General features: G+C 35.8%; 6 protein-coding genes across 6 annotated transcripts; 4 read left to right on the forward strand and 2 right to left on the reverse strand.

The window, feature by feature from the left end:
• Positions 1-1,798: 1,798 nt before the first annotated feature.
• LOC111800048 (VAN3-binding protein-like) lies at positions 1,799-3,367 on the forward strand. The gene is made up of 5 exons (XM_087126401.1): positions 1,799-2,306; positions 2,376-2,654; positions 2,744-2,793; positions 2,876-2,933; positions 3,012-3,367. Exons 1-5 carry the CDS (start codon positions 1,868-1,870, stop codon positions 3,233-3,235), a joined length of 1,050 nt encoding a protein of 349 aa, XP_086982527.1. The 5' UTR covers positions 1,799-1,867; the 3' UTR covers positions 3,236-3,367.
• A 2,715-nt stretch (positions 3,368-6,082) lies between these two features.
• LOC147791360 (EPIDERMAL PATTERNING FACTOR-like protein 4) lies at positions 6,083-6,560 on the reverse strand. The gene has a single exon (XM_087126531.1). The coding sequence runs from the start codon at positions 6,433-6,435 to the stop codon at positions 6,145-6,147; it is 291 nt and encodes a 96-aa protein (XP_086982657.1). The 5' UTR covers positions 6,436-6,560; the 3' UTR covers positions 6,083-6,144.
• Positions 6,561-9,542: 2,982 nt separating this feature from the next.
• Positions 9,543-12,836, forward strand: LOC111800527 (acireductone dioxygenase 2). The gene is made up of 7 exons (XM_023684261.2): positions 9,543-9,701; positions 11,005-11,116; positions 11,209-11,303; positions 11,455-11,569; positions 11,662-11,786; positions 12,393-12,463; positions 12,563-12,836. Exons 1-7 carry the CDS (start codon positions 9,684-9,686, stop codon positions 12,627-12,629), a joined length of 603 nt encoding a protein of 200 aa, XP_023540029.1. The 5' UTR covers positions 9,543-9,683; the 3' UTR covers positions 12,630-12,836.
• Positions 12,837-14,188: 1,352 nt separating this feature from the next.
• On the forward strand, positions 14,189-16,427 carry LOC111800657 (heat stress transcription factor A-6b). The gene is made up of 2 exons (XM_023684455.2): positions 14,189-14,647; positions 15,333-16,427. The coding sequence occupies exons 1-2, from the start codon at positions 14,345-14,347 to the stop codon at positions 16,062-16,064; spliced, it is 1,035 nt and encodes a 344-aa protein (XP_023540223.2). The 5' UTR covers positions 14,189-14,344; the 3' UTR covers positions 16,065-16,427.
• Positions 16,428-17,602: 1,175 nt separating this feature from the next.
• On the forward strand, positions 17,603-24,112 carry LOC111800931 (uncharacterized). The gene is made up of 18 exons (XM_023684854.2): positions 17,603-18,090; positions 18,527-18,766; positions 19,057-19,120; positions 19,197-19,326; positions 19,403-19,544; positions 20,010-20,252; positions 20,348-20,432; positions 20,702-20,804; positions 21,021-21,146; positions 21,220-21,333; positions 21,738-21,856; positions 22,097-22,184; positions 22,281-22,373; positions 22,479-22,568; positions 22,695-22,814; positions 22,924-23,015; positions 23,364-23,421; positions 23,706-24,112. The coding sequence occupies exons 1-18, from the start codon at positions 17,901-17,903 to the stop codon at positions 23,790-23,792; spliced, it is 2,184 nt and encodes a 727-aa protein (XP_023540622.1). The 5' UTR covers positions 17,603-17,900; the 3' UTR covers positions 23,793-24,112.
• Positions 24,113-24,509: 397 nt separating this feature from the next.
• Positions 24,510-25,515, reverse strand: ELIP1 (Chlorophyll A-B binding family protein). Its single transcript, XM_023683322.2, has 3 exons — positions 25,273-25,515; positions 25,087-25,170; positions 24,510-24,964 (listed from the first exon to the last, which is right to left on the reverse strand). Exons 1-3 carry the CDS (start codon positions 25,396-25,398, stop codon positions 24,620-24,622), a joined length of 555 nt encoding a protein of 184 aa, XP_023539090.2. The 5' UTR covers positions 25,399-25,515; the 3' UTR covers positions 24,510-24,619.
• Positions 25,516-26,364: the final 849 nt, after the last annotated feature.

The following is a 26,364-nucleotide window of genomic DNA, read 5'->3' on the forward strand; positions in this document are numbered from 1 at the left end:
AATATAAATTGATTTGTATTTATTTATTATTCTTTGTGAATTTAATTTATATTTATATTAATTAATTAATTTGGAAAGTGATAAATGCGACCAAAGTCATAATATTTGACCCAAAGAGGCATGGAAACAAAATTGACCTTTTTTTTTTCCTTTTTTGGAAATGGAAATTAAATGGACGTGTATTATTTAATTAATCAATTGGTGTCTAAAGTGTTTTTTAATATTAAAAAAACAAAATAAGGAACTTCTAAAAAATTATTTTGTCTCCTATTTATTTTTTTCCAAAACCCACCTTATATTTATATAATATTTATAAAAATATATCTCTAATTAAGATATTTATACTTCAATTTGAACTTAGAGTATACTAATCAATTAAATTTAACTGTCTTTTCATACGGCTTAAGAATTTTTCGGGCGCTCTCACCGTCATATGTTTATTTCTTTATCTAACTTAATCAAATTTAAAATTTTTAAAATATTTATCAAAATAAAACGAGAAAAATACAAATATAAATACAAACTCTTTTTCAATATATTTTTTTTTTCTCATTTATTGAGATATAATATTCGAATAATATATTATTTATGGAATATATCTCAGATATTATATCTTAATATTATTTTTTTTATGATTTGATTTGGAGTATATTTTATTTTATTATCAATATTTAATTAGTATATATATATATATATATATATTTTGTTGGTATCTTGTATCCGCTTATGAATATCAATGAGAATACATACTTTTGATTTCAATTCTATTTTTCATTCTTAAGATGATTTTTGCACCATATTATGATGTCGACTGTTCGGAAAATTTGAAGTTGATATTTTATTTAAAATAATAATAATAGATAAATAAATAGATAGGAGATTTTTATTTATTTATTTATGGTAGAAAAAAACAAAAGAAGTTAGAAGAAAATGGGGATGGGAGAAGTGTCGCGTCAGCACTGAATAAAATTGGTAGTGTCGGATCTCCTTCACGTTCCCATGTTTTTTTGCCACTCCGCCACCCACCGCCACCACCACCAACCTTCACAGTCACCAATCATATATATATATAAATATATATATATTGTTCCAAACTAAAGGCCTTGTAGAAAGCCCATAATGAGGATGGATTATCAATAGTTTGGGCCTGGGCTCGAAGAAGGCTTGCTTTGGGCCTCAATAGAATTATTTTTGCTCCTCCGCCACGTCCCGGCTGTCCTCCGACGTCCCTCTCGATTCCCCCTTGGGAGTCCGTCAATTCCAAGATTCCGACCGGCGTCGATGTGGAGGGGTTTCTGGTTTTTATGAACCCTTTTGGTAACTTTGTGTCTTCTTGTAAAATTTTATTGACTCTGTTCCGACGAAGATTCGATCGTGTTCTTCCAGTAGGACGTGTCTCCTCGGACATCCGGCAGGCTGCCGCACAGCAGCGGTTGAAATTGCCGACCACGACACCAAGGTTTGTTTTTCTCTTAGTTAGTCACTACTTCAGCTCTTCGAACAGTCATCGATTGTTCCATTTTTAGACGAAAAACGTTGTTGGATATTAAAAGAAACCATTTTTAACAGCTTTGCAAAATACTAAATATGACGTCAAAAACTTTGGAATTTGGGGAAATATAGTTTTTTTTTTTTTTTTTGTTTAATTAGGAATTAGAGTTGCAGTTGACCATCAGGGGAATTGGTTAAGTATTGACCATCCAATTCCAATGGTTTGAATTGTTCATCCAAAACAAGAGTGGGTTTCCGAGAAACAGGGCTTTTCCGGCGACAATTAATGAGACCAATTCGATTCGTTTCAACTAATGACGATCTCAATGATTGATCAATTTGACAAAAACCCATCTCCTCCAAATTTCTCAAAAGCATGAATCGGCAAAATTCCATGCAGCTTTACCGCTCCAACTATACTTTGAGTACCGCCACGGTGAATGGGTCCAACGCCGCCGTTATCGGCGGCGGAAAGACGGTTGGACGGTGGTTGAAGGAGCGGAAGGAGAGGAGAAAAGAAGAAAACAGAGTACAGAATGCTCAGCTTCATGCTGCTGTTTCTGTTGCAGGGGTGGCTGCTGCCATCGCCGCCATTGCCTCCGCCTCTGCAAGTTCCCAAGGCGGAAATGACGGGAAAGATATCCCAAAGACCGATATGGCTTTGGCCTCTGCCGCCACATTGGTCGCCGCTCAATGCGTGGAGGCCGCTGAGGCCATGGGAGCAGAACATGATCACCTCGCCTCTGTTATAAGCTCCGCCGTCAATGTCAAGTCCGCCGGCGATATTATGACGCTCACCGCCGCCGCTTCAACAGGTTGTAGTAGCAGCCTAATACATATTTTAATTTCTTTGAAAAATAACACGCGTGTTGTGAATTTTGTAGCATTAAAAGGAGCTGCAACGCTTAAATCGAGGGCCATGAAGGAAGTGTGGAATGCGGCGGCTATAAACCCGACGGAGACAGGAATCGGAGCATCCAGCAGCTATGGTACTGTGAATATTTTGGAGACTCAAAAATTTAGCGGCAACCCTCACCCGATTCAACACGACCTTGATCTTCTACGTGACTGTGAATCAAACCATCAAATTCAACATGAAGATAATTTCGTCACCGTACGATTGCTCGCTGATGGCTGTGAGCTTCTTAAACGTACTCGTAGTGGTAAGTTTACCTTTTCTCAATTCATCAAATTTTTAATTAATTAACTTTTTTAATTTTGTTTTAACAAACCACTAATCCTCGTATTACAGACGATCTCCATTGGAAAATTGTCTCTGTTTATATCAACCGATCAAATCAGGTTTTTTTTTTTTTTTTTTTTTTTTTTTTTTAATTTTAATTTTATAAAATTTTCATTTTAATTTTATATTCCTTTGTTACAGGTTGTGTTGAAGATGAAGAGCAGGCACGTGGCTGGGGCTATAACCAAAAAGAAAAAGAGTAAGTTTTGTTTATTAATTAATTAATTAATTAATAAACATATTCTGAATATTTAAGTTAATTGGATTCCTTGCACAGATGTGGTGGTGGATGTAGTGAAAGACATTCCGGCATGGGCAGGGCGGCACCTGCTGGAGGGCGGCGACGACCGCCGCTACTTCGGGCTGAAGACACTGATGCGAGGGGTGGTGGAATTCGAGTGCAGAAACCAGAGAGAGTATGACATGTGGACACAGGGAGTTGCCAAGCTTCTTGTAATGGCGGCTGAAAGGACTTGTATGTTCCAAGATCAACCTGTTTGAACGGGGAACACAAATTGTAAATTATAAGCTTTTTTTTTTTTCCTTCTTGTTTTTTTCAAAATTGTTTTTAATGGTTTTAATGTTCAACTTTTCTAGTACAAATCGACTTGTTTGACTTCATACCAAAATCAACCATGAATGTTGGGCTTGGGCTTCGGAGAGGCCCAAATATTGTCGGGAGCCCAAATGAGCATGGGCCCAAAGAATTTAAAATTCAGATTTAATAAATAATAAAAGAGGGAAATAAAAGTAGAGCCACGTAATTGAAATTAAAAAAGAAAAAGAAAAAAGAGGATTGTAGTGGAATGTAGTTTTTTTCAGGGGATTGCTCAGAACGACATGACGTTTTGGAGCTTCTGAACGACAACTCTGTTCCCTTTTATCCCCAACACTCGTTTAACGCTCCAACTAACATTTCACCGCTTTTTTTTATTATTATTTTTTAAAAAAGTTTTTTTTTTTTTTTTTTTTTCCATTTAGTAAAAGTAAATATCATTACCGAATAGAAAATGACGCTCCTGTCCTCCTGGTATCAGTCCCATTTTGTCCCCTCTCTAACCCCAAATATTAATCTCACTTCATTAAATTAATAATAATAAATTATGTCCCAATATACATAAATATATTTTCAAATTATAATAAAATTAAAATTAATGTATAACTGTACTCTAGGTTGGATTGGGTTTTCGTAACAACTCAAGTCTATCACTAATAGATATTATTCGTTTTGACCCGTTACATACCACGATTTTAATATGCATCAGGCTAACTACAATACTTAAGGGTTTATTAGTGGTGGGCTTAGACTGTTATAAATGGTATCATAGCCGGACATCGAAAGTGTGTGCCAGCGAGTATGCTAGGTCTCCAATAGAGATCCTACATTGGTTGGAGAGTGGAACCAAACATTCTTTATAATGGTGTGGAAACTTCTACATAGTAGACGCTTCTAAAACCGTGAAGCGAACGATAATACGTAATAGGCAAAAATTGACAATATCTACTAGTGATGAGCTAACTCTTCTAAAAGTAAAATATTTTATATCAACCTAAAAAGAACTCACAGTCCACTTAAAAAATTATGTTATTTTTCCGATCTATTTTTTAGGTTTGAAATTAAATTAGGAATAAAAATATTACCTTTTTCATTTTTTTTTTAATTTTAATTTTAGCTAAATTAATAGAGGTAAAAGTGTTGATGGCTACTTTCTTCTGCCTACAATACTTAAAGGGTCAAAACAAACAGTATCTATTAACTGTGGGCTTAGACGGTTACAAATTATATCATAGCCAGACATCGAGCGTGTGTGCCAGTGAGAATGTTATGTCTCCAATAAAAGTGGATTGCGAGATTTTACATTGGTTGGATAGTGGAACCAAACATTATTTATAATGGTGTGAAAATTTCTACATAGTAGACGCTTTTAAAACCGTGAGGCGGACGACAATACGTAATGGGTCAAAACGGACAATATCTACTAGTGATGAGGTTTAACTCTTACAAAAGTGAAACATTTTATATCAACCTAAAAATAACTCACGAGTAATCTATTTTTTAGATTTTTTTTTTTTTTTTTTTTTTGTTTAAAGTTTGAAATTAAAATATGAATTAAAATAGTACCTTTTCAATTTTTTTTTTTTTTAATTTTTTTTAATTTTAGCTAAATTAATAGAGGCAAAAGTGGTGATTGAGAAGCATAAAGGCTTTGTCACCCACAAAAGCGGTAACAAAAGAGTGTAGGGGTTCTGTGGTCGTGTGTACTGATATTATGCTGATATACCCTTCATCTTTTACACTTTTTCATAATTGCCCCTGCAAATTTACTCTTTTTCCTTTCACACATCACTCCCAATGTTTTATTTACAAACTTACCCATTCCCCATTTTACATCAATTTCACTTCACATATACACATTCTATTACTAAACAAAACATCCCCTTTCACTCAAATCGACCCTCAAACTTCTATTTAATTGAAAAACGGTGACACTTTTTTTCCCTTTTTCATGTTTAAGACCGTAAAATTTGAGAATTTGAATTTATACTCTCCGATTCGAAGTTGCATTGCATGTCTTAATCCGTTTAGAAATCAAAACAAAATAATTTCATGTAATAATCTAAATCTACTACTAGTAGATATTATCATATTTAGACTGGACTTTCTCTCAAGATTCTAAAACACGTCGATTAGGGAGAGATTTTCACACATTTTAAAAATGTTTTGTTCTAAAACATGTCGATTAGGGAGAGATTTTCACACCATTAAGAATGTTTTGTTCTTTTGGTATATTTAATTTTCACCCACGATTGAGTCACAAAAAAAAATTAATCTTAAATACTTTAAAATATTTGTTAATTCTCTTATTATGAAACGGCGCCGTTTTCAACAGTGAAGAATAACAAAAATAATAATAATAATAATAATTTCCAATTCTCTCCTTTTTTACATTTTCCAATGCAAAAAGCCACCAAATTTCAATATTGCTTTATATTGAAAATTTATTTTGGTTTTTCTTTATATAATTGAGCTGAATCACTGTTTTGAATCAGCTTTTTGTTTTTTATTTATTTATTTTTTTTTTACATTTTTTAAATCTGTACTATTTTTTTTACTGTTCATACTCTGTTCTTGTGGGGAAGCTTCACAAAAATTACACGTGACCTCTAATTATCAACTAATTGCTAAACTTTTTTGTTTTTAAATTACAAACCCATTAAATTAATATAATGTTCAAAGATGCATTAAATTAATTCTCAGCTTAGTTTCATTCATACCAACACCACCAACAATAATAACCAACCAGAAGATCAATATATACACATAAAAACAGCATTTTTTTTTAAAAAAAATTTATTTTAGTCTAAAAATAAAAAGAAAATTACTATTTCTTGCGGTGGCTGAATTTGGCCTAAGGCATGAAGAGCTTATTCCCACATTTGCATCTCCAAGCTTCGGGGTAGTACTCCAATGGCACACTCATACCCGGTTGAATTGGAACATGAACCGGTTGACACGGCCAGCATCTCCCACACTTGGATCGGCAAGTTGGCGGCGACGAACCCGGTCCAAGAGGTGTCCCAAGCCACCACCGGTGGGTTTCCGCAGAGGTGGAGTGGAAGAAGACGGCGGCGAAGGCGAGGAGGAGGGTTAGAAGTAAGGAGAAGTTGCAATGATTGGAGTGGCGGTGTGACCCTCCCATTCAGAAATCGGAAGCGGTGCAGGAGATTTTGTTGTGTAGGAATAGAGAGGAAGGGGGGCGGGGGGAGTAAACCAACCTGCTCCTCTGCTTCTGCCTCTGCCGCTGCATGCTGCCTTTCTGAATTCCTCTGCTTCTCTCTTATCGTTTCATTTTTTTTTTTTTAAATTAATTAATTTATTTATTTATTTTATTTCTATTTTAGAGAGTATTATTTCAAGTCAAATACATAGAGCCCAAAAAGATTGTAATGGGGTTTGTCTTATTGTCTGGCTTAACCTGCTGCTGCTGGGGGCCTTCCCAGCGTCACTGCCCCTCTCTCTCATCAACCCTTTTCTCCTAAATTACCTTTTTACCCCTTCTCTTCCCTTTTTCCTTAAGATTTTAAAATGATAAAAAAAAAATAAAAAATTAAATTTACTACTTATGCTATATACTATATCTTTCTCTTCCATAGCTTAATCCTCGTGAGGAGGGGTTTGCGTTTGATTAGCTAGTTGGTGAGCTAATAGCTTATCAAGGCGATGATCAGTAGCGGATTTGAGAGCATGATCAGCCACACTAGAACTGAGACAAGGCCCAGGCTCCTATGAGATGCAGCAGTGAGAAATTTTCGGCAAACGGGTGAAAGCCTGATGCAACAATGTTGTAACGGCCCAGATCCACTACTAGTAGATATTGTCCTCTTTGGGCTTTCCCTTTCGGGTTTTCCCTCAACCCAGATCCACCGCTAGTAGATATTGTCCTCTTTGGGCTTTCCCTTTCGAGCTTCCCCTCAACCCAAATCCACCGCTAGTAGATATTGTCCTCTTTGGGCTTCCCGTCCTCTTTGGGCTTTCCCTTTCGAGCTTCCCCTCAACCCAAATCCACCGCTAGTAGATATTGTCCTCTTTGGGCTTCCCCTCAAGACTTTAAAACGTGTCTGCTATGGGAAGGTTTCCACACCCTTATAAATGGTGGTTTGTTCTCCTCCCCAACGGGACATCATAATCCACCCCCCCCCCCCCCCCCATTCGAGGAACAGCAAGAAGGCTAGCACATTGTCTGGTGTCTGGCTTTGATACCATTTGTAACGGCTCAGATCCACCGTTAGCAGATATTGTCCTCTTTGGGCTTTCCCTCAATGCTTTAAACCGTGTCTGCTAGGGAAAGGTTTCCAAACCTTGTAAATGGTGGTTTGTTCTCCTCCCCAACCAATGTGGGACATCACAAATGTCGTGTGGAGATAGAAGGCCTATGGATCATGAACTTGGAGAAGAAATAATGACGGTATCTAAAGAATAAGCATCGACTAACTCTACGCAGGTGATCTCTTGAGAATTTATTACATGTCTAGAAGAAAATTTTCTATTAATCTTTATTTTAAAGATTTTAATCAATACCATTTTATATAAAATTTAAGGAGGAGGGGTAGGGGTAAAATAGGAAAAATGAAAAGAGAAATAGGGTAGGGGTAAATTAAGGGTGAAAGAAGGAAGGAGCACCCGTGTGGATTACGTACGTGCGGGAGAAAAAAAGGGGGAGAGGGAGCTGTCTTGTACGGAACGAACATCTGAGTCATCTCTCTCTAAATCTCCACCGTTAGATCCTCAATACTGGATGGTCAGATTAGATGACCTTTGTTAAATGTGCAGTGGGGCCCACGTTTTATATAGACCTAACGACGGATTCCTACGTACACTTGGACGCTACTTGTTTTTACTGATGACCATATTATATTATCAATTTTTATTATAATTTAATTATAAATTTAAAATTTTCAATTTCACCCTACAATTTTTATTTTTATTTTTATAATTTTTAATGGTTAAAAAAATAGGTGTTATTGTTTATGGAATGTTTTAATTAAAAAAAAAAATGGTACGGTATGACGAAATGGGAAATTTAAGGAGAGATTTATTGCAGCTTACTAAGTTGGGGTAAATTTTAATTTTCTTTTTCCTCTTTTATTGTCCTACACGATTTTTATTCCAATAATAAATATGAAAAAAAAGTGTCCGGCTTTACGACTGGTCATGGACCGGGTCGACTTTTGCAGTTCGATTAATAAAGCCCGGCCCGTTTTTCGCAGTCTAAGGCCCACCTTCGGCAGCTTCCTCTTTTAATGAGCTCGGAATGCGTGGCTCATGATTTTTCATTACTTAAAATGCCACCTTTTTAGTTTAATTATTAATTGTTTTTTATTTTAATTTTGTTATATTGTCTCTAAGCTCTCGTGGTTTTGATTTGGGCTTCTCTCCTCACCTATAAACCAATGATCTTCCACTAAATTAACCAATATGAGACTCACTTCCAATAATCATCGACATTTCTAATTATTGTACGTTTGCGAAGGAAAAAAAAAAAGGAATAAAAAGGACGAGAAGTTCAAGTTGTTTACCAAAAGGTCTGCATTTTTCAAGGAATTGAAAGAATATTTTCAAATATATTATTTGAATTAAAGCTTTAATTTCAAGAATTTGGTTGAATTTCCCTACCCGAAATGTATTCGTGCCATAGAAATTACGGCCCATCAGACCATTTTCGTGGACTTTTGAACCTGAACCGCAACTGGAAAGCCAATCGCGACCCGCAACCGGACACCATCCCGGTCCGGTCCAACCTTCCCCCAAATGGAACCTACCCCGGGAAGCTGCTATAAAGATTATATATTTCCAACTATACCCTTTCCTTATATTCTTATTTTCTCCAACTGTATTTTATTAGTTAAATTACTATTTTTGCTTTGTTTTTCTTCTTCTGGTTCTTATAATTTTAAGGATTTTAAATTAATTATGGTTTGAGCTTAATTAGAATTTTACAAATTAATTTCATTTTGGTTTTTCAATCCAAATGATTTACTCAAACACCATAAATTGTTGTTGTTATCTTAGATTAGTAAATGAACGGTGCATTTATTATTATTAGTATTATAAGTTGACGGGTTTGTCTCTATCTGGTTGTTTAAAATTAAATACGAGTGAAAAATAAATAATACAAAATATAAAAATTAATAATGAATTGAGAAAAGTAATTTTTTTTCTTTGGAATTGATTTTGAAATTGGGTCACAAAAAGAAAGCATTTGTCTCGAGCATGAAAAATGCAATATTCCCAATTAATAAAACGCCATGATTTAAGGGTATTATCGTCTTTGTACGTTCGAAGAGGCAGTATATAGCTTCTTCGTTTTCGCCTCTCTGCGTTGCCTTGAAGCGTTCCAATTTGATTGGGATTATTATTCTGAAGCAGAGGCCGGAGGTTGCAGTGACGATGGCTGTTCCCGACAAGGTAAATTTATCTTTGTTGCTTATCGCATCGTTTCTTTCTGTATCTGTGATTGGCAGAAAATGCTCTGTTCGTATTTTTCATTGATTGTTTCAACTCGTTATTTCCCAATTCGTTGCGATAATTGGTAATCGGGTTTGCATGCTTGGAATTTATGGAAATTTTTGGACTATTTCTTCTTGAAGTTTCATTTTTCTGTAGTCTAGCTCGAAAATTGAAGTTGTTTGGTTTACTTTGCTGTTGATTCCTAATATCTAGATGGTGCTGCCCTAGGCTGAAATGTTCGTATGCGCCTTTTCATGGGAAATTGAAACTAATTGTGTTTTGGCTTCCTCCTTCATTAAGCGAACTTGTTCTTACACATTTCCGGGGGGAAATGCTAAAATTCTGGTTTGGATTTGGAATTTCAACGCCAAGTTTATCCGTTGAAGGAAAGTAATCCCGGTCGCCCGTCGCTGGGTTGATTTGGATTGATGTCTTAATTCATGTATGTCGCATAATTATCCAATTGTTATCGGGCTTTAGAATCTAACGGGTTGTTTGGAAGTTTTTGTTTCGAAACTCTTTTTATTAGGAAAATATGATATGGCCTGTTTCCTTACTTTTTTTAGTTGTTCTCCTTAGAAAATTACGGTGTTGCACAATGACTTTGGCACTTGAATGTGGCTTTTCAAAATAGTTATTGCAAATATTGATACAAAAGCATCAATAATGTTCAAGAATTCTCTGTTTTGGCGCCATTTGTACTTGGTTTGTAAGTTTGCTGGCACTATTGAAAGGACATCCTGGTGTTATATGTTAATGATGTGAAATAATGCTCACCATCGAAATGAAAAATGTCTTCGTTTTTTTGAGATCCTACATCGGTTGGAGGGGGGAACGAAGCATTCCTTATAAGGGTGTGAAAACCTCTCTCTAACATACGCGTTTTGAAAACTTTGAGGGATGCCCGGAAGGGAAAGCCCAAATAAGACAATATTTGCTAGCGATGGGCTTGGGCTGTTACAATTTTTTTGATGTCATGGTTTTATAGTTTGCGGATATAGGCCTAAGCATCATTGAGCCGTTGAGGAAGATTTAGGTAGGTTTAAATGACATACTAATAATACTGGTGCTGATAGAGATAATGGGTTCTTAGTTTCTCTTTTTCTCTCGTAGAAGAAATGATGTCCTTAGATATGCATGCATCGGTGATGTCTGATAGTTTTGTTCAGGGCCCTGCTGCTCTGAATTTGCTGTGTGTAGCCCAATTTTGTGGGTCTTTCAATATCCTTATCATTACAATTCTCGAAACTTGCATTTACAGGATCCGAGAGAGGAAGTGATTCAGGCATGGTATATGGATGATAGTAATGAAGACCAGAGGCTTCCTCATCACCTTGAACCGAAGCAATATTTGTCCCTCCAACAACTTGATGGTAAGCCTGCTGACAATAGAATAGCTTACAGTTGTACAAAGCTAAGTGGTTTTAGATAGACTTATATTGTGTGAATTATGCTAAAATTTCAGAACTTGGAGTTCTGAGCTGGAGACTGGATGCCGACAAATATGAAACAGATGAGGAATTGAAGAAGATACGTCGTGATCGTAATTACTCCTACATGGTTTGTTTCTTTTACTTGTGTGTTCATTCCATTCTTCTATATGAGCAAGCACATGTTCAATTGCTCGTGAAAATTGCTCAAACTATTTTGTTTTTTCTTCAACAAGTTTGGTCTCTCTCTCTCTGCTATTATCTCATTCTTGTATTGTCAGGACTTTTGCGAGGTCTGTCCAGAAAAGCTTCCTAATTATGAAGAGAAGATTAAGAACTTTTACGAGGAACATTTGCACACCGATGAGGAGATCCGTTACTGTGTGGCAGGGAGTGGTAGGATTAGTTATGTTTTTCTTTTACTAGACCTCAATTATGCATTATTTGTGTCTTCTAATTTTCATTTTCTTTGATGTGGGTGGATGAAGGTTATTTTGATGTTAGGGATCTGAATGACAAATGGATTCGTATTTGGGTAAAGAAGGGAGCAATGATTGTCTTACCTGCTGGAATTTATCATCGCTTCACTTTGGATTCTGACAACTACATCAAGGTTAGCATCACATAATAGAACAAGCATCATAAGACTCTGGATGCTTCTAAGTTCTAACCCCTTCTAACTATTTGTTTGCCTTCCTCACAGCATGTAGATTCACTTTACTCTTCTCCACTTCTTTGCCATGATTTTCACTGCATAATTTTTTTTTCTGAAGATTTGTGTGAGATCCACATCGGTTGGAGAGGGGTACAAAACATTCCTTATAAGAGTGTGAAAACCTCTCCCTAGTAGACGCGTTATTAAATCTTGAGGTTGACTACGATACATAACGGGTCAAAACATACAATATCTGCTAGTAGTGGGTTTAAGTTGTTACAACCCTTCTCTCATGTGGTGTACTCCATTCAGTATACTGTGGATTTAGGTCATATTTGTTTTGTTTGGCTTTGGCTCGACTTGTTATATATATATATATATAGCAACGGTAGGGTGAAGAAACTAGTCTTCCAACCAAGAAAAACCAATAATGATTCCTTGAAGCCCTCCTTTGGTAGTATTAGGGCATGTTTAGGACTGATGTATTTATATATTGAGGCAAATTTATAGTATAGTGCTTAGAAAAGGAACAGTGTTTCTGATGAGGCAAATTCATGTATATAGGCTATGCGACTCTTTGTTGGCGATCCTGTCTGGACTCCTCACAATCGTCCCAATGATCATCTTCCCGCGAGGTATTGCTAATGCTTGTAGTTGGTGCAGTCATGGATTTTCCCTGTGCCCCTTGCCATGGATTTAGCTCAACTATGAATAACTCGTTTGCTGCTTTGCAGGAAGGAGTATCTAAAAAATTTTGTGGAGAAAGAAGGTGGTAACCAAACCATTAACGCTGCAGCTTGAACTCTGCTCGCGCTTCTGAAGTTGGATCGGGTCTTAGCTGTCGAACCCGTTACTATTTGTATGGTCCGGTATGCATGTCCTTTCTTCGGTATGCCTGTAGCTTGTCATACTTTGCTAGTAATGCCTAGGCTCATGCAAAAACTTAAATAGTTTGTACTCTGTCGTTCATGTGCTGTTTCTGAAATATATGTAATGAGTGTTTGGTAATGGTGGTTGTCATGTTCCTGAACTTTTTTCTTACGAAAGAAAGTTTCGTAAGAGGGGACGAATCGTCATCTGTCTGTTTAACAGGGAGAAATCATTCACTAGTCGATCTAACGAGTCTCGTCCTAGAAAACAGAGAGTCCGTGTGGGAAGATATATAGAAATGGAGTGTGTTTGCGCTTTGACTTTTCGTGTCAAACACAAGATTAATATTTTAATGATTTTTCTTTTTCAAAAATAATTTAAAACATTTACCTAAGATTATCATAAGTTTTTTTAAAAAATATTAGATGCTTTTTTAAATTATTATTATTATTTTCAATACTTGAATAATAGTGAAAGGCAAAAAAAAAAAAAAAAAATAAAGAAAAAGAAAAAGGGAAAAAAGAGACAAAAATAAAGGTAGTGTGGGGTCTGTTCTTTCTGAGGAGGTTCTACACAAATCCTCCATCTGTTTTCTTAATAAATAAAATAATATTTACAAAAATATGGTGAATTTAGTTCCACGTCATTGACTTAGAATGATGACCCATCAGCTCATTACTTTCATTATTATAAGAAACCACACTCCCCCATAACCCCTTAACCTCCCTCCACGTGTCCCTTCCACCTTTTCAATTTCTACACACTCCTCCCTTAAAATAAATATTAAATTTCACTTTTTTATTACAATACCGAAAGGTTAAAATTTTCTAAAATATGATTTTTCCATTTCCAAAAACTTTAATTTTTAATAAAGTCTTTAAAATAATTATGTTCTCGTGATTTTTTTTGGACCATAACAAAAACTTCCAACAATATCATTTCCTTTTTAATCCACGTGTAATCACTCTATTGGATCTTTATTGCTATCTTGTAGCTGACGTGTCCATCCAAAATCCTAACTTAAAACACATTGGTTTGGGTGCCACCCTACCAAACTACCATCTTTGACTCATCCCTGGTTCCAGATTGGCTTTCAATTTTAGATAAGATTTCTAATCTCTACTTAAGACAGAATGAGTATACTCGAACTTACGAATAAGTTCTAACTTAAAATATATTCGAGTTTGAGCTTGATTTTATGTTGCACGTCGAGAGGATTTTAGTTGACGTTATAATTCTAGAATCTTCTAGACCCTATTTTTTTTAAATGTTCATTACAATAGGGAGCATAAGAACACAAGATCGTTTTGGATTGTGACGCAACAAAAGAAAAATAATGATGAAATTATAAAAAAAAAAAAAAAAAAAAAAAAATCTCAATATAACATATCTCTCATCTTAATTGAAATCTTATTGATGCCATGCTCAAAAGGGAAAGGGCTAAAATGGAAAATGGACCAAAAAAAAAGAAAAGTTTTACACTTTTTTTCATTTCATTTGTTTCTATAATTAGAATTGATTCTTTCCTCCATTCAACACCTACTACTACTACTGCTACTCTCTCTTCATAATATCCTTCACAGTTTACATTTTCAATTTCCACTAAATTGAGAGTGAATTTCAAAAAATTAACGACGACCCAGATCATGAATCGTCTCCGCCGAGTGAAGGAGGAGTTTCCGGCGTCGAATTCTGCATTTTCTAACGGAGCGCCGTCGCCCACGGTGGCTCCTCAGCCGATGGAGGGTCTTCACGAGGCGGGTCCTCCGCCATTTCTGACCAAAACATACGAATTCGTCGAAGATTCAACCACCAATCATATTGTCTCTTGGAGTAGAGACAACAACAGCTTCATCGTTTGGGATCCTCAATCCTTTTCCTTGACCCTTCTCCCCAAATACTTCAAACACAGCAATTTTTCCAGCTTTGTTCGACAACTTAACACCTATGTATGTTTTCTTCCCCTTGATTTCGATTCTTTTAAGGTTATTGGCCAAATGGGTGTTCTTTACAAATCTCCCCCTTGATTTCGATTCTTTTAAGGTTATTGGCCAAATGGTTGTTCTTCACGAATCTCCACGATAATATGATTGTTAGGCGAACACGACTCTCCACAATAGTATGATATTGTCTACTTTGAGCCTAAGCTCTCCTGCTTTGTGCTCCCCTAAAAGGCCTAATACCAATGCAGAGAGTATTCTTTGTTATAAACCCATCAACACCTCCCTCGAACAAATTACGACTCCCCTTAATCGAGGCTCGACTCCTTTGGAGTCTTAATCATTTTTTACTGCCTTCGAGGAGGCTTGACTCATTTTTCTTTTTGGAGTCCTTTGTTTGACATTCGAGGATTTGCCAATCTATTGACACAACTAAGTTTAAGGCATGACTTCTGATACCATGTTAGACAAACACGACTCTCCACGATGGTATGATATTGTCCACTTTTAGCATAAGCTCTCGTGGCTTTGATTTGGACTTCCCAAAAGGCCTCCTACCCTATTCTTTGTTTATAAACCCATCAACAATGATATTATTAACTTTGCTTTGAATTTTTCTCGAAGGTCTTGTATGTAAATGTATTACTTACTTATAAATTTATGATCATTCCTAAATTAGTCTTAATTTTGGTAGGGATTTAGGAAGATTGATCCAGACAAGTGGGAGTTTGCTCATGAAGGTTTCTTGAGAGGGCAGAAGCATCTTCTGAAGCTGATTCGGAGGAGGAAAACGGTGCAACCAAATGCCACTCTCCAAGCTCCGGACCCTTGTGTCGAAGTCGGGCGGTTCGGTCTGGATGGAGAAATCGATCGGCTGCAGCGAGACAAGCAGGTTTTAATGGGGGAGCTGGTAAAGCTAAGACAACAGCAACAAACCACCAAAGGGCAGCTCCAAACAATGGAGCGCCGCCTCAAAAAGACAGAGACAAGGCAGCAACTAATAATGAACTTCTTAGCAAGAGCAATTCAATTCCCTGATTTCATCCAACAACTCATCCACCAAAAGGACAAGCACAAAGAGCTTGAAGAAGCCATCAATAGAAAACGAAGACGACATATCGACCAAGGCCTTTCCCCAACCTCCGACGAATATGACGAAGAAGACAAGGCATCGTTCGCGAACAACATCCATGTGGATGTCGAGCTACTAGCGGTTGACATGAACCAAAATAACCCGCATTTTGCTAAAGAAGAAATGGGTGAAAAAGGAGATGGAATAATGGATGATGGGTTTTGGGAGAATTTGTTGAATGAGGCTAATGAAGAAGGGTTTGGAGTTCATGGGTTTGATGAACAAGATGATGAGGTTGAAGATGGAGATGAATTGGTTGCTCATTTTGGGTTTTTGAATTCTAATCTTAAATAGATAGCTCGTAACTTTTTTATTTTTACAAATAATGGGAGTTCGGGAGAGCGGAAATATCTCAAGTGGGCTCGTTGGGAAGAAAGATAGAGTGCAGTATGTAGAGTACATGAAAGGTATAGTCGGCTTGATCACACACCGAATCCAGAGACACGAAAGTAACAACCTTCTTTCATGGCTGCATCCCACTTAGACTACTACTACTATGATGTGAGCAGTTCAAATTGGTTTGATCTTTCCTAATTATCCTAGTCAGAACTTGTACGTATCATTTGTATTGGGTCCATGCATAAATGTCGTGGCTTCACCCATTTAAAACGGAGTCAGGTTATAATTATTTTTAAAAATTAAATTTATTTTCATAAATTTCTGTATAATAATTTTTATTTGGTAAATATTTGAATTCTTAATCAAATTTTAATAAACAAAACTAATTTTAAAATTTTATTTATTTTTTTTAGTTATTGAATTTTTAAATGGTTTATAGTTTTGATATTTATTAATTATAATATTATTCTTCAAATTAAGATATATTATATTTTTTAAAAAAGATTTTAAATTGCATCCCACCAAACAAAAACTCTATTTTCTTTATTTTCAAATTTATCAATTTATATATTTTTTAATTCAGAAAATAATTAAAAGCCCATCTTTCCTTTTAACCAACAAAATAATTAAAATTGTCGGTCATTGAATAATTGGCTAATACATTAAAAAAAAAAAAAAAATCCAATTCCACCGGCGATTTTCTGGGCCTCCAACAAACCCACTAATGGGCCCATCATTCTATTGGCAGCCCAACTTGTATTATTTCTCTAATCAATCTCCATCGAACCGTCGGCATCTCATTTCTCCATTTTTGTCCAGATCTCAGCCGCTGATTTCGCATCACTCCCAGAAGGCGCCAATCAGTATAATAGACTCGCACACACCTGACGAAAACTCAGACGACTTTGACTATACTTTAATTAATTAAGCATTTAAAATGACGTGTTAAAGCCACATGTCTTTATAGCTAAGGAAACTATCTTCTCTTTGTGCGCCAAGTCAATGTCCAATGGAGTTCATCCCACGTCAAGCGCTAAATCAAATTAATTAAATTATAATAAATTTAATTCCTTAAACTTTCAATAAATATGACAATTGACTTATGGTTATTTTATTATTTACTCTTTTTTTTTTTTTTTGCATGAAAATTATAGTTTTTATTTGATAAATATTAACAAGAAAAAAAGTTTTTTTTTTTTTACCCAACTAAAATTAAAATTAAGGTATAATTTTTTCTTTGGGCTCTTTTATGGGTAATTAAAAAAAATGATTAAATTTAAAGTTTTTGGTATTTATAGGTTTTTTAACAACTTTTAAAACGGCGGATTCAATGAGTGTTAATTATAAATAAATAATTTAGAAAACGCGTAATTTGAAAAATAAATATTGACATAAATAAAATAAATGGATAAAACGAATTAAGAATATTTGGAAATTGGGGTAAATTTTTATGACGCATCGACTTCGTTAAACCGATAAAACCATTTTATTTTTATTTTTTATTTTTATTTTTTTATTTGTTGTTCAGTTCTGTAAGCCTTCGATTGAAAGCTCTCGCGGTTTCTCACCAATTCTCCTTGTTTGTTACGAACGGGGAAGGATTCTTAGTTTTCTTGGTTGAAAGTTTGATCGAGCGTCTCAGATTTTCTTTACCTGTAATGCCGTCGGTGTGAATTCACTACGGTTTGAATTTGCTTGTTTTTGGATTCTGATCGGCATTGACACCGTACTGAAGGAGTGAGTCAAGAATCTGAGTATCTAGGGTTTTCGATTCTGTTGCTTGGTGTTTAGATGGGGGCTGTGCCTTCTACGCCGCGCCGGACTAGCTCGCGGTCGCAGGATACGGCGGAGTACTTAATCGGAACTTTTGTTGGAGAGGAGTCTTTCCCCATTTCTTCTGATTTCTGGCAGAAATTGCTTGAACTTCCTCTTAGCCTGCAATGGCCGACTCACCGCGTTCAACAAGCTTGTGAGCTACTAGGTCGGTTATGGCTTTTAATTGCTCTAATTGTTTAGAGTTGGATTTTGTAAGCTTAAACTATGTCATGCAGTTGGTTTGGCTACTAGGGAGGACGGGATATCCAATCGAATGTGATCTAGCTTCTGGATTAGTTAGATTTTTTTATGATAGTGGACACGATATGTGCCGCATGAGATTCCATTAACCTTTGATTAGTGCGTTGGTGCCATGTTGGAGCTTTATGTGCTATGGTTCAAATTGACAGATTCTTGTGCTCTTAACATTCTTTTGTTATAGTTAAGCAAATACTGAGTTTATAGCAATTGGCTTTTTTTGAGTGCTGGGCTGCGGCATTAGACATTAATACGAAACTCTCTTACCAATTAAATCCAATTTCATGATTTTGCAAACCTTGTAAATTCCCTTGTATTTTTTTGGCTTTGTGTTGTTTGTGCAGCAACAAACAACTACAAGACGAGGCATCTTGCAAAGATTTTAATTCACATGGCATTGTGTTTACAAGAGTGCATGACGAACTCCGGAGCATCATCCTTGAATTATGAGAAAGCAATTAACGCGGTTCATATCTCATCCGTTTTCTTGAAGCACTTGATTGAAAATGCGAAAAGTGACAGAATTGAAGAATTATATCTGTCCTTGAACGATGGTGAATCAGCATCAAAAGATTTCTTAGGAGGTAAAACCTTTTTAGAACCATATTTTTCATTTATACACTGTAAAATGGGAGTTGATAATTTTACGAACTTGCTTTCCACATCTTCAAATAGAAGCAATTTCTTATGTGCTTAGAAATGGTCAGTGTAATCTCATCGTTTCAGTTGCTTTTGTTTGTTTGAGATTATTTCTATCATTAACTTCCACTTCATGGTCTGTTACCGAACCGGCATGCTTAGCCGTGTTTGCCGAACGTTCTAGTTCTCTCTGAAGCACCATAGGCTTCATCCTGCCTCATTTTATATTTTGCAGATCAAAAACTTGAGGATTTTGTAATTCATTCTGTTCTTGGCTTTATTGGCTCAGTTAATACAAGGTAAAGTGTTGAATTACTCCCCTCCCTCGATGGAGAGAAATGTCTACTATTCTGAGTATGTACTTTTTCTTAATAGCGACGAGAAATACCTCCTCCACGTGGAGCTGCTTAACTTTATGCTAATTTCCATGTCAACTCAACTTCTTTCTGGTCCATCACCTAGACCAAAGGATTTTAATCCATTTATTGATGCAGCCATGTCTCAGGTAACTGGATTTTTAACTTGGTCAAACATCAAAATTTATAAGTTTACTGCTGCTAAGTTTCTAGTGGGATTTTCAGGACAGGGCCTTAGTAATTGTGGTCATGCGGAAACTACTACTGAATTATATAAGTCGGCCCAACGTACCCTTAAATAGTTCTTATCCCGTAGTTTCTGGTGGAAATCAGTCTGGCGTCTTGCAGAGAGTTGGTTCTGCAGCAGGTATGACACTTTTTCTTTCACTTTTTTGACTAAGCCAATAAGGATCTCTTTTAATATTATTTTTAATGGATTTTGTTGATTTTTCTTTGAATCTGATTTTAGAGTTTTATGTGCCAAACTTTGTGTGGTTTCTTGCCTTTTACTGGTTTTAGTTCTCTGATTTTGTCGACCAAGATTTGGTTTTAATCAATTCTATCACCACATTGCTATGTTTAATGCTTTTCGTGTCATTTCTTAAATTACTAGCTTCCATATGCCCATGTCATTTTGTTGCCTAACTAATCAGTAGAAGGCTTTTTTCCCTTCATTCATTCGCCAAAAGTAACCAAGCCGGTGTATCTGGTTTGGCGTGCGATCTATTGTATTTTTGGTTGTTCGCATGATTGTTGAATCTGGGATACCATTTGAAGCTTATGTTACTGATAAAAGCCTCTGCTAACATGTGTACCTTTAACCTTTCTACAGCAAATTTTGTGTTAATGCCATTCAACTACCTGGTCAGTTCAACTGCCCAAGGCTCAAGAAGTCCATTGGCTGATTGCAGTCTTCACGTTCTTCTTGTTCTCATTCATTATCGTAAATGTATTGTGAGCAATGGATCTGTAGCAAGTGGCGATAGCATTAGTTCAGATTCTCTTTTGAAAGAGAATTCAACCTTTTATGATAATCCCTATTGCAAAGCCTTGGAAAATGCATCTGATGTCGAATGTAAGATATTAGTTTTCCTTGCTCCATCACTATTTGTTTCTTGTTATTTAGGCAGTTTATGTATGGTTGATGCTGGTTTATTTTGTGCTTGACAGTCGATCGTGTTGATACGGATGGAAATGCACATAATGGTCCACTTGTGCGGTTACCATTTGCTTTACTGTTTGATACTCTTGGAATGTATGTATTTGCTTTCTTGTTTAATAATTATTGATAATAATATGTTCAAATTTCACGTGTAAAGTTTTATGCATTCAGGAATCTAGTTGCAACATATATGAATTTAATTATGTTCATATATCATTTTACTAGGCTGTAGTACGAGGTTAGAAGTTAATATGTGCATATTTAGTATTATTTGCATCTATATACTATTTTTAGGTGCAAAGGCTGATGGCACGAGGCGACCTTTTTCTTTGAGTTACCCTTAACAGGATATGTATCTGCAGGTGCTTGGCTGATGAGGGCTCCGTGCTTCTTCTATACTCATTATTGCAAGGGAATCCTGACTTCTTGGAATATGTTCTGGTGCGAACTGATTTGGATACATTGGTAAGTTGCTGGAGTTCGATATTGATCAAAGCAACTGTTTATTAGTGCGATGTTGCAACTAAGATTTCTTAGATGGTTTATGGGGAGTCAATTTGGATGATTCACTTCTTTTTTTAAATATTGTTGCGGTGTTATGTTTGTACGTTGGTCATGCATCCACTTTATACAGTTGTAACAACTATATCTTATTGCTCCTGTTTGATAATCTATGAACAGTTGATGCCCATTTTGGAAGCACTCTATAATGCTTCAACGAGGTCATCTAATCAAATCTACATGCTACTGATCATACTTCTAATTCTTAGCCAGGATTCTTCTTTCAATTCGAGCATTCACAAACTGGTAAGGCCGATATCTGCTTACATGTTTTCTTGCTCTTATGAGGTTCTCTTAAGTTCTATTACTATGTGCTCAGATACTTCCTGCAGTTCCTTGGTATAAGGATCGTCTTCTTCACCAAACATCTCTGGGTTCTCTGATGGTAATAATCTTGATCAGGACCGTACAATTCAACCTCTCTAAGTTGCGGGTATGATTTGACAAGCCCATCTAATTAAAGTATGATTTGAGTAATTACAATAAATTCTTTGTGTGGTTTAATATATAGATGATAATCATGCTCCTATGCCCTTTTTATATAATTTCCTGACTTGTGGAAGTCTAAACTGCTTGGGATTAAGCAAATAAATATGTAAATGCTTGTGGAGTGATGAATAGTGTTATCAATTGCTTGCCAATTTTGAGATGTTGAGTTTATTTCATCTTTCTCTCTCTACTCTGCTTCATTGGTTTATATTGAAGCTTGTAGTAAGTTTCATAACTTACTTGATGCAAAATATTTCAACATCAGATCAATCCTGAAATATGTTCCATTTCTTCTGCTTCTTAACCTACTTAATTAACACACTAATGTATTTGGTAATTTTTTGACAGGATGTATATCTCCATACTACTTGTCTTGCAACATTAGCAAATATGGCTCCTCATGTCCACCGTTTGAGTTCATATGCGTCTCAGAGGCTGGTCAGCCTTTTTGATATGCTTTCAAGGAAGTAAGACAATAATTCTTTCTGTTGGCTGATTCCCTTGTAATTCTTTTTCCATTTCACTGTACGCGATGCTACTGATGAGGCATCAGAGATGAGTTGCCACTTCCACTTTAATGTACTTAATTTAAATGGATGCACTCGAGTAGCATGCAACTTATGGATACCTTTACTCATGGACAACTCTTGTGTCATAATTCATGGTTGGTCTTATGAGCTGTTTTCTTGCTGTTAATTTTGGTGTAGGTATAACAGATCGGCAGAACTCAGAGACATTAAGGTTGATAATGCTAAAACCAACTCCACCGAAGTCAATTTCCCAACAGATGATGCGGTAATTCACTATAATTTTTTAGGGTCCAAGTCAAATTCGTATTTGGATTATATGGATGGTCGTACAATATATTTAATGTGATTGTTTTTGTTGTAGTCAACTGAGATGCATATTTATACCGACTTCCTGAGGCTTGTCCTTGAAATTCTGAACGCTATTCTGTCTTATGCTCTACCACGGAATCCAGAGGTACCATCATAGAAGTTGATGAAAGATTCAATAATTGATTGTATATTTAGCTTTTATTCTTATTGACTTCCCTCTTCTGTTAATTGAATCTGTACACTTTGGCAGTTTATATATGCAATAATGCACAGGCAAGAAGTATTTCAGCCATTCAAGAATCACCCACGATTTAATGAACTCCTTGAGAACATTTACACTGTATGTTTCAGAATATTGTATAATTCTCTTAATTTTATCTCCCCCATCCCTGTTAACCTTGCAATTTGGCTTATTAGGCTTTGCCAGTCATTTGCAGGTACTTATTTAATTGTTAATGCTGTGTAGGTACTAGATTTCTTCAATAGCCGCATAGATGCTCAAAGAAGGGACGGTGATTGGTCAGTTGAGAAAGTGCTGCAAGTTATCATTAATAACTGCAGATCTTGGCGTGGAGAAGGCTTGAAGGTGAGAAAAAAACTCGATGTTTAGCTGAAAAGCCAACTTGCGCAAATGATTTTTGAAGATCAGTTTCCTTATTGCTTTTGTTTTCTAATACGAATTTATATTATTGTAGATGTTTACTCAACTACGTTTCACGTATGAGCAAGAGAGTCATCCCGAAGAGTTCTTCATTCCATACGTGTGGCAGCTTGTACTATCAACCTGGTATCTTTTCCTTCATGCTCCTTTTTATGCAAAATTCTTATGTATTTTCATTGGAAAAATCAAACCAAAGTCTGTTGTCCCCATCATAATCCATGAGATTCTCATATAACCATATTTTTAAATGACTATTCTGCATATCAGTTCATTTTAGTAATTGCTATATATATATATTTTAGATTTGAATCCTCGTAGTGGTTTATCAATTTATGAACTGAACATGTACTCAGTCTCTTATTCCTTAGATTTTTTTTTTATTTTTATTTTTTTGTTTCCTTGCTTTTTCTTTACATCAATATGGTACCTGTAGCTAATCCATGGCTTCTTATATTCATCATCTGATTTGTTCAGTGGTTTCAACTTCAATGCTGGAGTCATAAATTTGTTTCCAGCTAATCTACCTTCAGAAGTAAGTTCCTTCAACTGTTGAGATTAGTACTTTTTTAACTAATAAATAATTTTGTTTAGTTACTCTGAAATCTTAGCCAACTTTCTGTAGTTTGAAGTTTGGCTAAAATTTTTGCTAAATTTGAACTGTCAAAGCTTTTGCATTTCTAAGAACAAGAAATTAAAATATTCATCCAAAAGTTCTTTTAAGTGATCAACAAAAACCGAAATCTTTTCAAAGTTTGATTTGCAGAGAATACATCTGAATTGAGATCATTATTTAACTCAATGTTTACACAATCACAGAAAGAAGATGATGAAGCTACAACGCAAGATGATGATAAGCAACAAAAAGGTGAGCCTCACAAGTTGGCGATCTACATCGATCCTTAGCCGCAGATGCAAGGTATCATCACAATACCCTCTACCCCCGCCCCGGCCCTATTAGAGATGTGGATGGTTTATGGTGAATATGTATATAGATGAAAATATATTCATCCATTCTTTTCTGTTTATATGTTTTGAAGAAAGAAGCCTGTCCACTGTAGATAAATCTTTTTGAGGAGATAAATTGTGTACTGAATAAGAGACTACGAGCAATATAGTATCAGGATAAAAAAAACAGATAAATATCACCAAAATGTCACTAATAATATGAATTTTAAATAGTTTTCACATGTAAAATACTTATTTATTTGTTTGCATTTTTAACATTGATAGTTCACTTTATATATTATTGCATGAGTATTCAACATTTTCTTTGAAATAGTAATTTTAACCTCTGAAATATTAACAAGATAAGTAATAAGGATTTTGAATCATGAGGTTATATAGACATATTTATGTAGTTGATTGTCATTTATTATTGATGGCGGTATATTATTATATTAGAAATTTTTTTACATGTACTAATAATGTTAGACATCTTATGTCTATCAACCATTTATTCATCTTATAATGTGTATATCATTATTACAAAGATTCAAATGGAGTTGATGGGTTCATAATTATTCCTATTATAAAGTGAGTCCTAACATGTTTAAATTAAATGTTAATTAGTGCACTAATAGCTATTAGTACACATAATTAATTACAAACACAAAAATAACATAATAGGCAAACGAAGGAAGTATTACTAATAATAATTGTTACAGCAAACTATAAAGTAGCATATTCGTTGTTCTCTTAGAGACATCGAATCTACATCTCAGAACTACAACCTACACGAGGCTTCCACCCTTGACAAATTCAGTGAAAGCCAAAGCTACGAGCCCCAACATCGCAAACCTCCCATTCCACAGCTCCGCGTCGGATGTCATAAGCCCCTTCGACTTAGACTCCACGCTCACCCCTTTAAATAGAGGTATCAGCGATGCCAGTGTCAAAACCACGCTTGTTCCCACAAACCATGGAATTCCTCCGTTGCCTATTTGCTCCAATACATCCTGACCTTTCCATGCCTCAACCGCTACAGCAGCCACGAAGCCTATCATTGCTAGCCGCCCGTTGATTCTCTCTGGCGCTGGCCCGCTGAATGCGAGGACATCCGAGAATTTCGTGCTCACCTGCGGATCATATTATCAGATTCGAAATTAACGATGATATTTAAAGACAATGTTCATCTACGTTCTGTTACGTTTCGATCCGTCGATTGAGAACGGCTGGTGGATGTAACCGGTTTGTTTACCTTCGGCTTAGGAGACGGTGGCGGAGGGGACGGATTTGGCGTCGGTGGAGCTGGTGTAGAAATCGCTTGCTCTCTCTGCTCTTCCTGAGAGTCCAGTCGAATAAACAGATTTAGACATACATTAAGCCCTAGAATGTACATACAAAAAATGGAAGTATAGACGGGAAGGAAGAAAGCAAAGATTACCTCCGCCGTGCATCGCACACGGAAGAAGGCCGTCCTCCTGGAACACAACCGGTTCGTTGGTGTCCTAAAGGTAGTTCGAGATGCCGATCTCGCCGGAATGGCTTGTAATAATGCAGAAGTGGCCATTTTTCAACGTCAACGGAGTAAAGGAACGGCAGAAACTAAAGACAGTGATCGATCAAAGAGCGATGGAAATTATAGTATTGGAGGTGGAGCGCTTCTATGATGATGTAGATGAGAACCTCCGGGGGGTTTATATAACGGAGGATGGGGCAGGGAGTGGTGGATACTTAGGTTCCACGTCAGCAGTTTCCTTTCACTGCCAAATAAGAGAGTCACGTGGGTTGGATTGTCCACACATGAAAAAGTGTAATGGCGTGGCTTCCTAATTCACCAGAAGAAACAAAGGAGACTTTTGTACGGTGGGTTAAAGGTTAGTTAGAGGAAGCTTCTAGATCAGTGTAGAAGGAGTAATTAGGGTTTCTTTTTTTCCTGTTTAGTGTTAATTTTATCACAATAAATAAATAAATAAAATAGTGGAAGGAATGAACACTATGAGTATATGAAGTAAAATTCAACACTAGAATACCCTTATTAAAGAATATTTAATACAAACATTAAAATTATGGGTTTATAGGTATGGGGAATGTCGACCGTCCACATCAACAAAATAAAATCTCACCGTTGTTAAGGAAGACTGTAATCGTGGATCAACTTTATTTTTATAAAACTTTTTGTGTGGATCCAAACATAAAATTATGGAGGGTTATGTCTCGTAAAGTTAGACACCTCAACATGAAGCTAATATGAATTTATGAGTCGACTTTTGCATCAATAATAAGAACACAATAACTCTGTATGTTTTTTTTTTTTCATTTTTTTTTTTTTGGTTGAGTGAATATCAAAATTTGTTGATAAAGACAAACCATTTGGCTTAAGGGTCTTCACGGTTGACTATTCTTAATATTTTAAATACCTTTTTGATATTAAGAACTAAATAAATACTAATATAATATCACATTGGACAAGATTTTTTAGTTCAACAATTGTGACTACATCAATATTTAAACATTGACCTGTCGATCGATTAAA

Source organism: Cucurbita pepo, chromosome 8, assembly GCF_057944985.1.
Source record: "Cucurbita pepo subsp. pepo isolate OVF chromosome 8, ASM5794498v1, whole genome shotgun sequence".
NCBI lineage: Eukaryota > Viridiplantae > Streptophyta > Magnoliopsida > Cucurbitales > Cucurbitaceae > Cucurbita > Cucurbita pepo.